This window comes from Prunus persica, chromosome G8 (assembly GCF_000346465.2).
Source record: "Prunus persica cultivar Lovell chromosome G8, Prunus_persica_NCBIv2, whole genome shotgun sequence".
In the NCBI taxonomy this organism is placed as follows: Eukaryota; Viridiplantae; Streptophyta; class Magnoliopsida; order Rosales; family Rosaceae; genus Prunus; species Prunus persica.
Genome location: NC_034016.1, coordinates 18,109,272 through 18,124,334, shown reverse-complemented (window position 1 = coordinate 18,124,334; position 15,063 = coordinate 18,109,272). Strand labels below are relative to the sequence as shown.

At 37.6% G+C, this 15,063-nt stretch overlaps 3 protein-coding genes across 5 annotated transcripts; 1 reads left to right on the top strand and 2 right to left on the bottom strand.

Moving 5' to 3' along the window:
* LOC18766858 (mitochondrial phosphate carrier protein 1, mitochondrial) lies at window positions 1,627-5,573 on the bottom strand. The gene is made up of 6 exons (XM_007200408.2): window positions 5,061-5,573; window positions 3,648-3,997; window positions 3,530-3,573; window positions 2,404-2,618; window positions 2,189-2,313; window positions 1,627-2,099 (listed from the first exon to the last, which is right to left on the bottom strand). Exons 1-6 carry the CDS (start codon window positions 5,196-5,198, stop codon window positions 2,045-2,047), a joined length of 927 nt encoding a protein of 308 aa, XP_007200470.1. The 5' UTR covers window positions 5,199-5,573; the 3' UTR covers window positions 1,627-2,044.
* Window positions 9,541-14,026, top strand: LOC18766217 (monosaccharide-sensing protein 2). 3 transcript variants are annotated; one of them, XM_020570694.1, is made up of 7 exons: window positions 9,670-10,011; window positions 10,096-10,215; window positions 10,410-10,627; window positions 10,910-11,476; window positions 11,875-12,806; window positions 12,912-13,099; window positions 13,326-14,026. In XM_020570694.1, the coding sequence occupies exons 3-7, from the start codon at window positions 10,549-10,551 to the stop codon at window positions 13,768-13,770; spliced, it is 2,211 nt and encodes a 736-aa protein (XP_020426283.1). In that variant the 5' UTR covers window positions 9,670-10,011; window positions 10,096-10,215; window positions 10,410-10,548; the 3' UTR covers window positions 13,771-14,026. The 3 variants fall into 3 exon arrangements, with proteins under 3 accessions (XP_007201800.1, XP_020426283.1, XP_007201798.1); XM_007201738.2 differs by having other exon boundaries at window positions 9,541-10,215; XM_007201736.2 differs by lacking the exons at window positions 9,670-10,011; window positions 10,096-10,215 and adding an exon at window positions 10,235-10,315 and having other exon boundaries at window positions 13,326-13,950.
* On the bottom strand, window positions 14,512-14,949 carry LOC18767575 (RING-H2 finger protein ATL80). Its single transcript, XM_007198952.2, has one exon. It carries the CDS (start codon window positions 14,947-14,949, stop codon window positions 14,512-14,514), a length of 438 nt encoding a protein of 145 aa, XP_007199014.2.

Sequence of the window (15,063 nt, the reverse complement as noted above, 5' to 3'; positions counted from 1 at the left end):
AATTGAGCATTTATCCTATATTCGAGATCTTAAGTTAAATCACTCTTCTTTTCTTCAATATCGTTTGTATCAATTGAAAAAAAGAAATAAGGCAACGAAAGAGGGGAAGAAAAAGTAAATAAAATGATCTATGCAAATCTTTTTGTAGATTATAGCCTAGTTTCATAACAGAAAACAGTAATATAGGAATATTTGTGCAGACAATTTTGCAATCATTATATGTTCAAATAAACTGATGGCATCATTCCTTTTGTGCGTTGTGTAAGGCCAAATTCTACCAATTCATTATTCTTTCACGTACAAATAAACATCATTTTTTTTCTTTATATTATGATTAAAAGGAGGTTTAGAGCCTGATGACGAGAGGAAGGGAATTGAACTATTATTCTAGATGTTAGATAAGAGCTTAATTACTATTGTTAGGAACCCTGCAAAAGAGGTTAAAAAAGCTTCCATTTTGATGGATAAATATGGATAGATTTGGCATAAATTTGCCCTTTTAACGGTTCCTCCACAGAAAAGTTGGTATGCTTGCCATTCATTTATGGGTCAGCAACAGTCAATTCTGACCCAAAATTAAAAAAAAATTATAAAAAAAAGAAGGTAAAAACAACCATTCCAAAAAACAAAAAAAAACAAAAAGTAACTATTATGTATGAAAGGTCGTCCAAAACCAGTTAATTAGGTGTGGTGGTCCACACAATAATCCAGCCAAATGGATAAGTGCCAGATGTGCTTGACCAATTCTATTCGTTAGAGGCTCACTCTAAATTTGCACAACCAATTTATAGTCAACTCACTACAACCAGAAAGGATGAAAAGGGAAAATCGCTTTGCACACTTACATATATTAAGCCTAGCAGCCATATGACTCTTTGACTTAGCTGCCTCGTGTGTCTGACTTTGACATTCTATCTAACCTATGTTGAGGAGCCAAAATCCTATTAGGATTATGCTAACATCAGTCTTCAACGATCGAGTATTAGTTTCCCATTAGAGTGTGTAATTACATATCGTTAATATATGGCTCGTTTGGAAGAGCCATAATTATTTATAAGAAATAATACCTCTCACATAATTTTTATATAATTATGTTATGTAATTTTAAACGATTATGAAAGGAAAATCACTTAAAATAAATTTTCATAAAAATAAGTATTGGTCTATCCAAAATCACTCACCTATATTCATATCATAAATTGCTTGTGCAGGACTGATGCTAAGTTGCTAACACTGACATAAATGATTGTTTGCATCTTCACTTCAGCATAAACATTGGTTTTTCTAAAGTTCACATACGTCAGAATCCACAATCTCAATTTACTGTGGAAAGCTTTTTTATTTATTTATCGAAACTGTGGAAAGCTTAAAGCAAAGCAAATGCACACTTTGGTGGATTCCCACTCCCTCATGGCACCTAGGAAGATGGAACTCCAATGGAGTTTCTTTCCTCTAATATAAATCCCAAAAAAAAAAAAAAAAAAAAAAAAAAGAAAGCAAAGGCATACTTTTCTTTTTAATTTTTAATTTTTACCAAAAGCATCACTTTTGGCCCTCAAATATCGTAGGTAGACTTTTTAGCCAAAAGACTCACGACCACATAGCACTTGCCTTGCACCCAAGAAAGGTCCCACGAAGTGTAATTGGCAATTTAGCTTTTTATAGGTTCCACGAAACCTATTGCCACAAATTACACTTCTTTTCAAGTATACAAGATGTCTTTCAAAGCAGGATCACATTTTATAACTGCTGCTGCTGCTGCACTTTAACATAAAGCATTAAGCATGCAGAAGCTATTTACATCTTATCTAATGTACCCAAAATCATAGAGTATCATGAAGCTAGACTGCATGACCTTCAAATATTATGGATATAATAAACCCGGATACGACAAAACTCTCAACTCAAAATGCCACCTATACCGCGAACGAACTGTGACATGACAAAGGATCAAAGTTGTAGTAATTGCTGGCCCAAAGGAGTGACTATCTCATCCTCAAAGACAGTGATCCTATTGAATTGTTCTTTATCTAATCTAATGATCTTAAGCTGATAGGTTAGCTTCTTCAAGACGCCTGGTAAGCCCTCCACTGGAAGGCCTGAAATTTTTTTCAAATGGAATTTACAATTAGATGAAAGGAGGAAAGGAAATATGTTGTTGTGTCTGTATCAAGTGAAATGCACTTACAATCCACATAGAACTTTAATGGTGTCATAGAAAAACCACTGCAAGGTAACAACAGGTCCGACAAGTGTAATTCGAACAGGAAGACTTCTAGTAAATAGATTAACGAGCCCGATGTTCTTCACAGCCTGGAGATAAGATATAAAGCCAATGCAATTGATGCTTTTTCCTTCAATTACTAGAAATAAACCAAAGAAAATCTTAGTTCAAAGGGTTACCTGCATCACATTGTCAGCCTTTTTGTTGTATAGAGAGGAAACAATGTTGTCTGCAGGGTTAGAAATAACAGTACCAACAGCTCCTGCTGCATAGGCCGCTAAACATGTCACACCAAGCTGTTGGGGTCTTGAGCAATCTTCTTTTCTTCTTTGCATAACTTTGTGATAAATCAGATCCACTGAGTGCTCAAACGTCGTGAACATTATCATCGAGACTGTGAAGAACAGTATTCACATCAGAAAAGTTAATAAATATTTGTATCAATTTCACAGCACGTACTAATCTTCAGTCTCTACTGAGTGCTTGATGACGATAGCTGAGAACAGATAGCAACTTTCTCATGATAAATGCCAGAAAGCATGTAGCTGATCCTTGGATCGGGCACGACACCAGTAGCACCCTGATCATGACCATACACATTATGCTACTCTACGCAACCACAGGCTATAATTTTTCATTCTCAAAGGTAACTGCCAAAAACCTTATGTTTTCCTGTTCTGAACAGATGCAGGACTATTCCTGATTTCACATTTCCGATCATAGCACTTAACCAAAATGAGTACAAATAGAGTAGGAAGGTTTGGTCAAGGGCAAATGATCACCTTGGGGTTTTGAGTGAGGGGAAAAACATAACTAATCAAATAGCAATGTGTGATATCAAGTAGCCTTTTGCTCACATTCCTATATTACTAAGTACGATTATTTGGTGGAATTGGAAAAAAAAAAATGCAAGGTTTTGTATGCAAAATCTCACAGGATAATCAACAAGCAATAGAAGATACAAAAGAAGTGAACGATTCTATGAGGAAATAACCACGGTACTACATGCTAGCAACAATGCAGCTCTAGCAATGTTGATATATCCAAAAACCACCCTGATTTAAACTACTATTTGACAGATATCACCATTGGATTTTACAGTGAAACTAATCCATTATTGAAGTGGGAGATGACATGAACCTCAAAACTGCATTATCTGTTCACTATGCTGGAAAAACAGGACAGCATACCACACCCTTGAAATTCTAATGTGACAAACCACCCAATATATTTTTTAATTCATAGCCATAGATCCTACCAAGCAAGCAAATGAAAATTTTAAAAATGCAGAGATAGAGATATTACATGGAAGATTTCGACCCCAAAGTGGGAAAAGTCCTTTGTAAAAGCTGCAGTGTAGATAAGCTGATAAGGATTGAGAAATTAAAAGGAGAAGAATGATCAAATTTTTTGGGTAACTTACCCAGCTAGCCCTTCGGTTGCATATAGTTTTGGAAACCCATCAACCAAGCCCTTTGCAAAGTAAGGCTGTGTTTGAACTCGGACTTTGACGGCTTCAAAAGGACAGAGAGCCACATCAGCAAATACTTGAGCAGATGCACTGCTGAGAAAGAATATGGTACTCCTGTTATGATCTTTCAATACATCAGAGTAAAGCTTCTTAAAGTATTCGTAGAGACCAAATCTGCAGCCCCCTTGAACACCATATCCGAAAAGTTTCCCAGACCAACCTCTCCAAAGAGAAGAAGGGCCTTGTTCTTTCCAAAGAATAGAAAACCCTGAAGCCATCTTGTTATATTTGATTGGATTTACCTAAAGTGTACAAGTTACATTATTAGAGCATTCTTAAGAAGAATTATGTCCTCGACTGTCAAAAGAGAAACTAATTTATATAAGAGATAAAAATATGGGAGACAAATCCCTTGAAACATGAATATGCAGTAGCAGAAATGGCAGTTGAAACGAATACAAGGAAATCAAAGCAACTACATGAAATTTTATCACTGGAAAGAGAACAGAAATTTGTATCTGATAGTTAGTTCTATTGATCTGTGATTCATGCCATGTGATGCATAACCACTTCTATTCTTTTTGGCAGTCGAGGACATGACAACTTCTATTCCCCGCACCCTCATTCCCTTTCTGGCAACTTCTATTCTTTAGATACATGACCACTTTATCTATAAAGGCAGGGACAGGGTTTTGACACGCTAAAACAAAACTTTAAACTTAGTGTCCTACTACTGCAAATAGTTACCTAATTTGTCATGCCAATCCTTGCATTTAGTACCAATTCATCACAAACTACCCCCAAGACCCACAATAAATAAAGAAAGAATAAAACAACCACAGCGGCTAATGTATTATTAATAAAAATTGGTCAGACATCCGGTGGCATTCAGCTTTACTTGACAAATATAAGACTGGAGTAGTGGGAAAAAAATAATAATATCAAACTCTTGTGCAAAGTAAATTAAGCATGAACCTTTCGTGCAAACATCCAACAGAGTATGTATTGGAAAAAAAGACATCCAACACAATAACAAAAAGAAGGAATCAGGGAAATGAATGACAACCATGACGAACAGGACAACAGTTATAAGGACATAAACCCTAAACCCAGAACAATACTCGATCAGCTGAAGATCCTTTCATTGCTAAAAATTCTTCCACTTCCACAAACAAATAGTAAGCAATGTCAGACAAAGTAACAAAACCCTCCAAACCCTTGTCATCAATGGCAAAGTTCTCATCTTGAACACAGATACCACTACCCAAGCACCCGAGAGACATGGTGAACAGTAAAACAAGCAAATATCTTGGTTAACAAAAAAAACCCAGAAAAGATCAACGAAACTTAACCAAGAAAACGAACCTGCATATTAACTTTCAAGACATCAAGAGGCGTGATTGCAAGATGGGTTGTGCCAGCACTGAGCATTCCTCCAACAGTGCAGAGCCCATAATATGCAGGTGAAAATTCCTCACACAGCCTCCCTTCAACCTTTCTCATGATCTTTCCTTGTTCCCAAATTCTCACTTCCAATCTCAAATAATCACATTCCTACAAGCTCCAGGGCCAAGTGGACCAAAACCCATTTCATAGAGTCTTCGGTTGGAGCCAAATGTCAAATAGCGGCTCTGCCAACGGAGACAGAGCAAAGGCAAATAGAGAGAGAGAGAGAGAGAGAGAGAGAGAGAGGCGCAGCTTACTTGGTAGTTGCTACAAGCTAGGGCGTTGGAGAATAAAGGAGGTTCTTGGTGTTACGTGGCGGTGGAGATTTGAACAAAAAAGTTCGATGCCATGGACGATTTCTCTTGCTAGCTATACGTCCACGTTTACGGTTCCAACTATATGGCTTTGCTTTAATTAAACTCTCACAACTAATCAAACCCTTGCCCTTTATTGCGTGACCCATAAGTTGCTCGTGAACGAATTAGTTGGACTTTTTGGAGTTTTTAGACCAACACATTCCAACAGATTGGGAACAATAGTCATTACAAATTTTTTGCATACCGCATATGTATATAGCCGGTAATTGGCATTCAACACGGACACAATCTAATGAATTTTGAAAAATTCACATTCTAAAATAAAATGATGAATTTGTTAATCTAATAGCTATAATTGTATTCGCATATGCTATTCCCTCACCTCTTCTTCCTCTCTCTTCCCTCTCAACCCCCTTCCTTTTCCTTGTCCATTTCCTCGTAGGGATTGGAGTTTTGGTTTGTGATGAGACTTTTTGCTTGTTCTGTTTTTAGTTTTTCTGTTTCTATTTGCAGGCAAAGATGGCGGAACCCACGTCAGTGGGGTAGCATCGGTTGCTATGCTGGTTTGTACTGTTGTTGATGTTGAAGCAGTCACCGCGAAACACCATTGTCGCCATGATTTAGTCGTCGCTTTTAGTCCATATACACATGATTTTGGCTCTAGTTTAGAGTTTGGAGTTACAATTATGGAAGTTGTCATTTTGTGTGGGCTGGGGTTTAACTAGTGCGACACTAAGGATTTAGTCGGTATGACGTTATGGGTCTTTTTGGTTGCTGGAAAGGATATGGAGCAGTGATCATGTTTCTTTATTTGTTTTAGTCTATTATTACTCTTTTAGGAGTTTGTTTTATTTTATTTTAATTCTCAATAACTCTTTAGGAGTTTGCTATATTTTGAATTTTAATTTTCAACTGCGATATGAATTTGCCGTTTCTATCGTTACACAATGGATCTATATTATTAGTCTGAGTACAGACATTGCTGAATCAGGGGTTTGAGTATTTGTTGGTTTAGATGTAATTTTCTCCAGATCAAATCAATATGTTTGATCACTAGAGATATTGTACCGATTTCAGTACTTTTGTGGCTTTGTACTTGTTCAATTTCATCAATAAATACTATCGATTTTTCTATATAAAAAAGGCTATAATTGTGTCTGCATATAAGCAAGTTCTCATTGTAGAAAACGCAATTTATATGGACATACTTTATATTCACTTCTCATTTATTTATTATGCAATTATTCCCTCAAAATTAGGTCATTTGACCGCCTCCTCATGTTACGTAATTGTGTATGTAGCGAATTGGTTTGCTACACTTTTAGGGCTCGTTTGGGAGTAATTCTAGAGAAGTAAATAATCACTTTTATGGAGAAGCGCATTGAGGGTGCTTCTTTTCAGAATCACTTAAAATCATTTTAGTGATTTTATAGATAAGTACGTGAGAGGTGCTTTTTCTCAGAAGTGATCCAGAATCACTCCCAAACACACCCTTATTTTCATTGAAAGTGTCAATTCTAATATCAAAATAACAAAAATTAATTCACTAAATGACCACAAGAAGCATTGACCCAAGACTAACTAAATATCATCATCACACCGTACGACTAGACTAGACATGCTTTCTTGAAAAATTTTAAGACCAGTCCTTGTCTTATGACCACACTCCTTCACATGCTTATCACGTGTCCACACCTCATGTATTTTCCTAGTTATTAATTTATACGAGAAAAACGTTATATACACTTGTAGTATGTAAGAATCTTCCATTAGTAGCAATTTCGTTAAGGTGCCGGGACATAAGATGTTAGGAAGAACTTAAGTACCAAAATAGGATTTGGGTCTAGCCCAATGGGCTTAGATACTAAAAATCTTATGATTTAGAGAGCAGCCGCCTGGTGTTGTCTTTAGTCTTAGACCCATATAGTTTGTCCTTCTCCGATTGAAACAGTTAGGAGAAGATCAATATGCTATGAGAGCCCAACTTCTCGTTTTTTGTTCTCATATTGAAGAAGGTTCTTTCTTTGATTTTTATTTTTAATGTCATATTCATAATAGACAGGATCATGATCACTCACATGCCCAACAAGCAAAATGGTACAAAATGGGGTTATTTTTCTTGGTCCCCTTTATGCATCCTCTTTGAATAATATTTTTGGCCACATGGCATGGGCCTAGTTTACAATTTTCCTGCCGATAACGGTCATTCTTCATGTGCCCTTCTTGTTTCTGTGCTAATATATATCAATGATTAAAAAAACAATTTTTAATTACATAAAAGGGATAGTTAACTTGAAAAGACAAAAGAAAGGAGGGATAATTTTATTAATTGGATTTTTCCTTCTTAAGTAAAAAAGTGTCGGTAAGAGTTTGTCAATGATTATAAGAAGGGTCAATAGTTTCTAACATAATGAAAAATGACATTGACTTGTAGACAAGAGGTTTCAAGTTCGAATTCCTATGGCATCTTGGTTGTGTGTGTGTGAGAAACCTCCATTATATGTAGTTTAGACTATCGTATGTATACAAAAAAATCGATATCCTTTTCTTTTATTTTGATTAACAATCTCCAATGCAATTAGGTTAAATAAGTTATACCATTAGTTAGGATAAATATATTTATATTTGAAATTCCATGAAGAACTAGTAATCCCATGCAGTCTGTTAGAAGAAAATCTATGATTTGAACCATGACCAACAAAATAAAATCATATAATTAACACTAGATGATGAAATCATAGATCAAAATAAATAAGGGAGATTCACAATAATACCCAATATAGGAGTCCAAATTATAAAAAAAACCCTATATAAAATGGACTTTAGAAACACACCTAAAAGCACATTTACAACATAACAAAATGGCTTTTAACTTCTTTTAAATTACAAAACTGCCATTAATTTCTTAAAACAAACCCAACCCAAAAATCTCATTAAAAAACCCAAAACACTCAATAGAGCATCAAAATAATTTAATAATTAAAATTAAATTCAATAAGACCAGTTGTATTTTTTTAAATTTATTTATAAAAATGAAATAATATAAAATTTATTTATAATTTTATTACGAATGTGTATATTAACAAATATCTCAATAAGTAATTGAAAGCCACAATTCTCCCCCCCCCCTCCCCCCACATCAATCACAGGACCCACACACAAGTGGGGCTTGCAAATTCTTAGTAAACTTGACAGACCAACCATGGAATAAACCCAACAACTTGTTGGGTGCAATTGTACAAATCCTTCACTCATGAATTGATGCACCAACAAAAAGGTGAATACAAAACAAAAAATAAAAAACCAGCCTAATTAAGGGGAAAAAAAAAGCAAAAAAATAATATAAAAAAATTTATATATAAAGGGTCCCAAGACAAGGAGAATAAAAAGTAGGGAAATATGACAAGCACAAAATAAAAAATAAAAAATAAATGAAAAAAGATACCTTTGAGCCTAACTAAAGCAAAGGACGCGGTGATCCCTGCTTGTTGGAACTGTACTAGTGCTGGATTCCTAGTCCGCTAGTTGTATTCCATTACAACAAGGTCATGCTCACTCTCATTCATACGAATCCGATTCGATTTATTTCATCTTTCAAATCATTGCTTTATTTGATTGGTTTTTTTTTATTTTTTAAATACTATATAACGAGATAATTTCTTTCACACACAATGTCACGGTACCACGAGAGTTCAAATTAAAGACAACGAGAATTCAAATTGAAGACAACTAAGTTAGACCTGTTGGCTTTATTTATTATTTTTAATTCAAAACAAAAGTGATTGAATCACACACAAACAGGGACTCTAATATGCTTTGGTTCAGTGTTTATATATTTAGTTTGGAAAATGCTAGGGAGACCAACTTTAGATACCAACTTGTGTACCAACTCTCTAATAGAGTGTGAGACCCATTGTATTGGTGGGCTCCACCTCTATTAGAGAGTTGGTACACAAGTTGGTATCTAAAGTTGATCTCCCTAGCATCACCCATTTAGTTTTGCCAAATCGCAAACATGGTCTTTCGTTTTTGCTTTGTTTATTTGTTCATAGTTTTTGTCCATTAGGTAATAATGACATCAATGGAAAATTGGAATATTCAAGCGCTGAGCTGGGTTGGTGCTGTGTTGTGCTGAGCTTGCTGGCTAAAAGTTAAGGATTTCTTTTTGGGTACCAAAATTTCATTTTTAGCAAATTCTTAAGTATTTTTATTTTTCTATTGGGTTTGTTTAACCTACCTAAGGAGTCGGCCTTGGCCTGGCTACTTGGTTAAGTTTTCCATTCTCCGAAAACCCATTTCAGACACTCTCCTGCATTGCTGCTCAAGAAAACAGAGCAACTCTGTTCATTGGGTGTGTGAAAATTGGAAAATAAAGTTGAGTTCTTTTTAGAAAAATTCGAAAAGGGCCAAATTACAGATTGTGAAAGATGACGGAACACGTAACAGCAGTCTGATCAGGGAGAGTGACGTGCAAGGCTAAGAGAGGAGGACAAGGGCAGGTGTCCAACAGTCACCGCTCTGTTTCCAAAAGGGCTTACCTCTGTTCCTCTTGGGTACTTCTGCTTTACCACCTTTTCTCTTGTCGAATAAGATCGTTTGTTTTTCTCAAATAATTTGCGTTTCGTTGTCTTGGAAAGTATAAAAAGAAAAAAAGAGAAGAAAATATCATCAACTAGGACTCAAAGTCTCAAACTTTTGACGGCGTGATTGCATTTACAGACAGCACACCACTCACCCATCAAACGCCTATGTTTCAGGTAAACCTTCATCACCCTTGTTTTTTGTTTGTTTGTTTTCTATTGGGTTGGGTTGCTTATGTGTGCGCTTCTGTTTGAGTTTTGGCTTGTTTTATAAATGGTATTAGCTTTTGATCCAGTGGTCTTATAACACCTTAACCTCAATGACCTATGCTTCTCTCCTTCGTACTGATAGTGGATCATTTTTTTGCCAGGATTGTTGAACTGGGTGATCAAGAACGGGTTCAAATCATTGATCTTTGATCTGGGTTTTTGGTTTTTTGATTGGATTGGTTAATTACTGGTGAGACTTGCTTAAGAGGGTAGCAATCGATTTTGGGTTTTGAGTGGAAGATGAGTGGAGCTGTGCTTGTGGCTGTTGTTGCTGCTATTGGTAATTTATTGCAAGGATGGGACAACGCTACTATCGCAGGTAAATCTACTCTTTCAACTCGTACTTGGAGAGTATCAATAGCTTTATGTCTGCCTTTTTTCAACATTGAAAGTTTATTCTTTTAGATTGAGAACAACAGTCAACTTAGATGCTTTGAAGATTTGCTTCTTTAGCTTTGTTTCGATTGTTAATCAAAAGTTTACTTCATGCCTGGCCTTGGAATTTACTTCATTGGTAGTCCATGATTCTCCTTTAAGTTAAGAATATGTGATTTTTGCCACCGAATTACATTTTGAATAACCTTTTCTGTTTTTGCTGCAGCGTCTGTTTTGTACATAAAGAAGGAATTCAAATTAGAAAGTGAGCCCGCTGTGGAAGGGCTGATAGTGGCCATGTCACTTATAGGGGCAACTTTGATTACAACATGCTCTGGAGCCATAGCAGACTGGCTAGGCCGCCGTCCTGTGCTTATAATCTCTTCTGTCCTATACTTCTTTAGTGGTATTGTAATGCTGTGGGCTCCCAATGTTTATATCCTTCTCTTGGCAAGGCTTTTAGATGGATTTGGAATTGGTTTGGTAGTTACCTTGGTTCCGCTTTATATATCTGAGACAGCACCACCTGAAATAAGGGGATCGTTGAATACCCTTCCCCAGTTCACTGGCTCAGGGGGAATGTTTTTGTCATATTGCATGGTTTTTGGGATGTCGTTAACAAAGTCACCAAGCTGGAGGTTGATGCTTGGGGTTCTTTCTATTCCTTCTCTTGTTTATTTTGCATTGACTGTATTTTTCTTGCCTGAGTCTCCACGATGGCTTGTAAGTAAGGGGCGGATGCTTGAGGCCAAGCACGTTTTACAGAGGCTGCGTGGCAGAGAAGATGTCTCTGGTTAGTCATTTTGTTTTGAATTTATCTATGAATAATTGGTCACTGCTGTGATACAGAAATTGATTTATTCTCTCTTATTTGCATGGAATGAAACTTTTTGCTCAAGTGGTTTGTGCTTTTTCCCTCTTTCTCACTTTAGACTGCATCATCTGGCGAGGGTAGCGATTTGTTAGTAGGAAAGTATGTATTATTGCTCATGGGTTATTTTTTGGGCTATTTGATCCTCTGGTCATAGAGTTTGGGAGACAAAAGTTGTAGAAATCAAGACTCTTTTCACTTATAGCCTTATATGGGCAGAAAAGCGTACTCAATACTGTCACTTTTTGCTTCACTAAAAGAACTGTTTTATTTCCAATGTTGCATTGTTTGAATGGTATTGATCCTTCTAAGATCAACAGGTGAGATGGCTTTACTTGTTGAGGGTCTTGGAGTTGGGGGTGAAACATCTTTTGAGGAGTACATAATTGGCCCAGCCGATGACATTGCTGATGACCATGATTTATCTGCTGAAAAGGATAAAATCAAATTATATGGGCCTGAACGAGGTCAATCCTGGGTTGCCAGACCTGTGACTGATCAAAGCACTATTGGACTTGTGTCTCGGCATGCAAGCATGGTAAACCAAAGTGGGCTTGTTGATCCTCTCGTCTCTCTCTTTGGCAGTGTACATGAGAAGCTCCCTGATACAGGAAGCATGCGAAGTATGCTTTTCCCACACTTTGGCAGCATGTTCAGCGTGGGAGGGAATCAGGCTAGACAAGAAGAGTGGGATGAGGAGAGCCTCGCCAGAGAAGGAGATGATTACGCATCTGATGCAGTTGGTGGTGATTCTGATGACAATTTGCACAGTCCATTGATATCACGTCAGACAACGAGCCTTGAAAAGGACCTGGGCCCACCTCCCCATGGGAGCCTTGCTAGCATGAGAAACAACAGTCTCATTGGTGGAGAAGGAGCTGGTAGCACCGGGATTGGTGGCGGTTGGCAACTGGCATGGAAATGGTCTGAGAGAGAAGGCCAGGATGGACAGAAGGAAGGAGGATTCAAAAGAATTTATTTGCACCAGGAGGGTGTCCCTGCATCTCGCCGTGGATCTATTGTTTCGGTTCCTGGTGGTGATGCAGCGACAGATGGTGAGTTCATCCAGGCCGCTGCCTTGGTGAGTCAACCCGCTCTTTATTCCAAAGAGCTTATGAATCAGCATCCAGTTGGACCAGCAATGATTCACCCATCTGCAGCTACTGCAAAAGGGCCAATTTGGAGTGATCTTTTCGAACCAGGAGTCAAGCATGCTTTGGTTGTTGGGGTTGGAATGCAGATACTTCAGCAGGTAATAATTAATATTTACTGAAAAACCTCTAGAGTTGTGCTTGTGACCAATTTTACTTGGCCGGTCATGTTTGCACCTCTTATATCTTTTGAAAAAAAAATGCAGTTCTCTGGTATAAACGGGGTTCTCTACTACACTCCACAAATTCTCGAGCAGGCAGGTGTTGGAGTGCTTCTTTCAAACATGGGCATTAGTTCAGCTTCTTCATCTCTGCTTATCAGTGCAGTAACAACCTTGTTGATGCTTCCTAGTATAGCTGTTGCCATGAGGCTCATGGATATCTCTGGCAGAAGGTAAATTATTATTGTTTTTCTGGTTATATCTTGGCATCTTGGCTGAATGGACACGTTGTTTGAATTAACATGGCCCTGACAAGTTTTGGGGCTCTTTCTTTTTAACATTTATTAACTTCATATGAATATCTTGTGGATAAAATCCCCGCAGAATAAGATGTCAATCATCATTCAGAATGCTTTTAAGTCAATATTAACTTTATGTATCACAATAATCACAATACAGGAGTTTGCTGCTCACCACAATCCCAATCTTGATAGCATCTCTTGTCATCCTGGTCCTTGGAAGTCTTGTGAATATGGGCAGCGTTGTGAATGCATCAGTTTCGACTGTTAGTGTTGTGCTCTACTTCTGTTTCTTTGTTATGGGGTTTGGGCCAGTCCCCAACATACTCTGCGCAGAAATCTTCCCCACCCGAGTTCGAGGCCTCTGCATTGCCATATGTGCCCTCGCGTTTTGGATTGGTGACATCATTGTCACCTACTCACTTCCTGTGATGCTCAAATCTGTTGGTCTTGGTGGCGTTTTTGGCATGTACGCGGTTGTGTGCGTCATAGCTTGGGTTTTTGTTTTCTTGAAAGTTCCGGAGACCAAAGGCATGCCCCTTGAAGTGATTATCGAGTTCTTCTCCGTTGGTGCAAAGCAGGCTGCAGCTGCCAAGAACAATTGACTTGGTCCTTGGTGGACTAAAATTTTTGATGGCTGTTTTATCGTCCTGGTTTTGCTTCAAATTTACTTTTTCTTTACTTGTTTGTAATTGGTACAATCGATCCCCGTAGAAAGGCTCATGTATAATTATCCCTCATTTGTTATACCTGATATAAATAACTTCAAGAGCTTTTGGGTACGATGTGTTCGGAATGAAATTTGTGGGATTACTTCATAGCAAAGGGCTTGTTTTACTCAATCCCAATTTCGACATGAAATTTTAAGCATGTCCAGTGATGATTCTTATCTTCTTATTCTTGTTGTGAACAGTTCCTAATCTGACTGGCAGGAACAATCTCAATCTCAAAGAAAGTAAATAAAAAAATGGGATACACACGAAGGCGGCAATTAAATTTCCTGAAAACAGAGGGGGTAAAAGAATGTTTGCTAGTTTGATCCCACATATCTCCACTTCTGTATTCAACCCACCTTCTGAATGAGTTCAAATCCTCTGTTTTTGTATTTTATGTCCTGATGCCGACGAGTGAATCTTAAACGCACAAAGGAAATGAGGAACCAAGTACAAAGTTTTCAACTGAAGATCATGTTCAGTGGCTGACCATTTTGATGTAAGATCAGCAAATTAACAGAACCAGATACAGTTCCCACATTTTTTCTGTGGTAAAAATGAAACTTGCAAAGAAAATGTTGTAGCCCTTCTTTAGAGCTCCAAACTCCAAATCTATAGAGTTCAAAATCAACTTCATTTTGGGCACCTCTCTTCCATAATAGCCACGGTGCCACGACAGGACGGGCATGAAGAATGGCACTTCAGCCACCTGTCAACACAGCTCACATGATATCCATGACCACAATAAGGCAACACCCTGATTACATCTCCGTCCACAAACTCCATCAAGCAGATTGCACATTCTGTGAATCTTGCATCACCTGCTTCATTATATGAGACTCTTGGAAGTGCCCGGAGATTCCTTTCGTGCAGGTCTTGGTCAGGCAGAGGGCCAGGAGGCTGAGGTGAGGAAAGCCTAGCTCTGGCCATGGGACGGCACAACCGTGATGCAAGCCATAATATTGGCCGGATGATCATGACAATGACAAAGGCTCCTAGGATGCTTAACAATGGAACAAAAATGACGACAATGGGAGTTTTGCCAATGCAAAACACAAACTGGAGAGCCATATCGTTAAGAGAATGATCAAAGTGAGGATTTAACAGAAAAAAAAGCGACCCCATTTATCAGAATTTGGTAAACAATGTACTAACCATCATTGACCAACCAGCACTTATAACCAC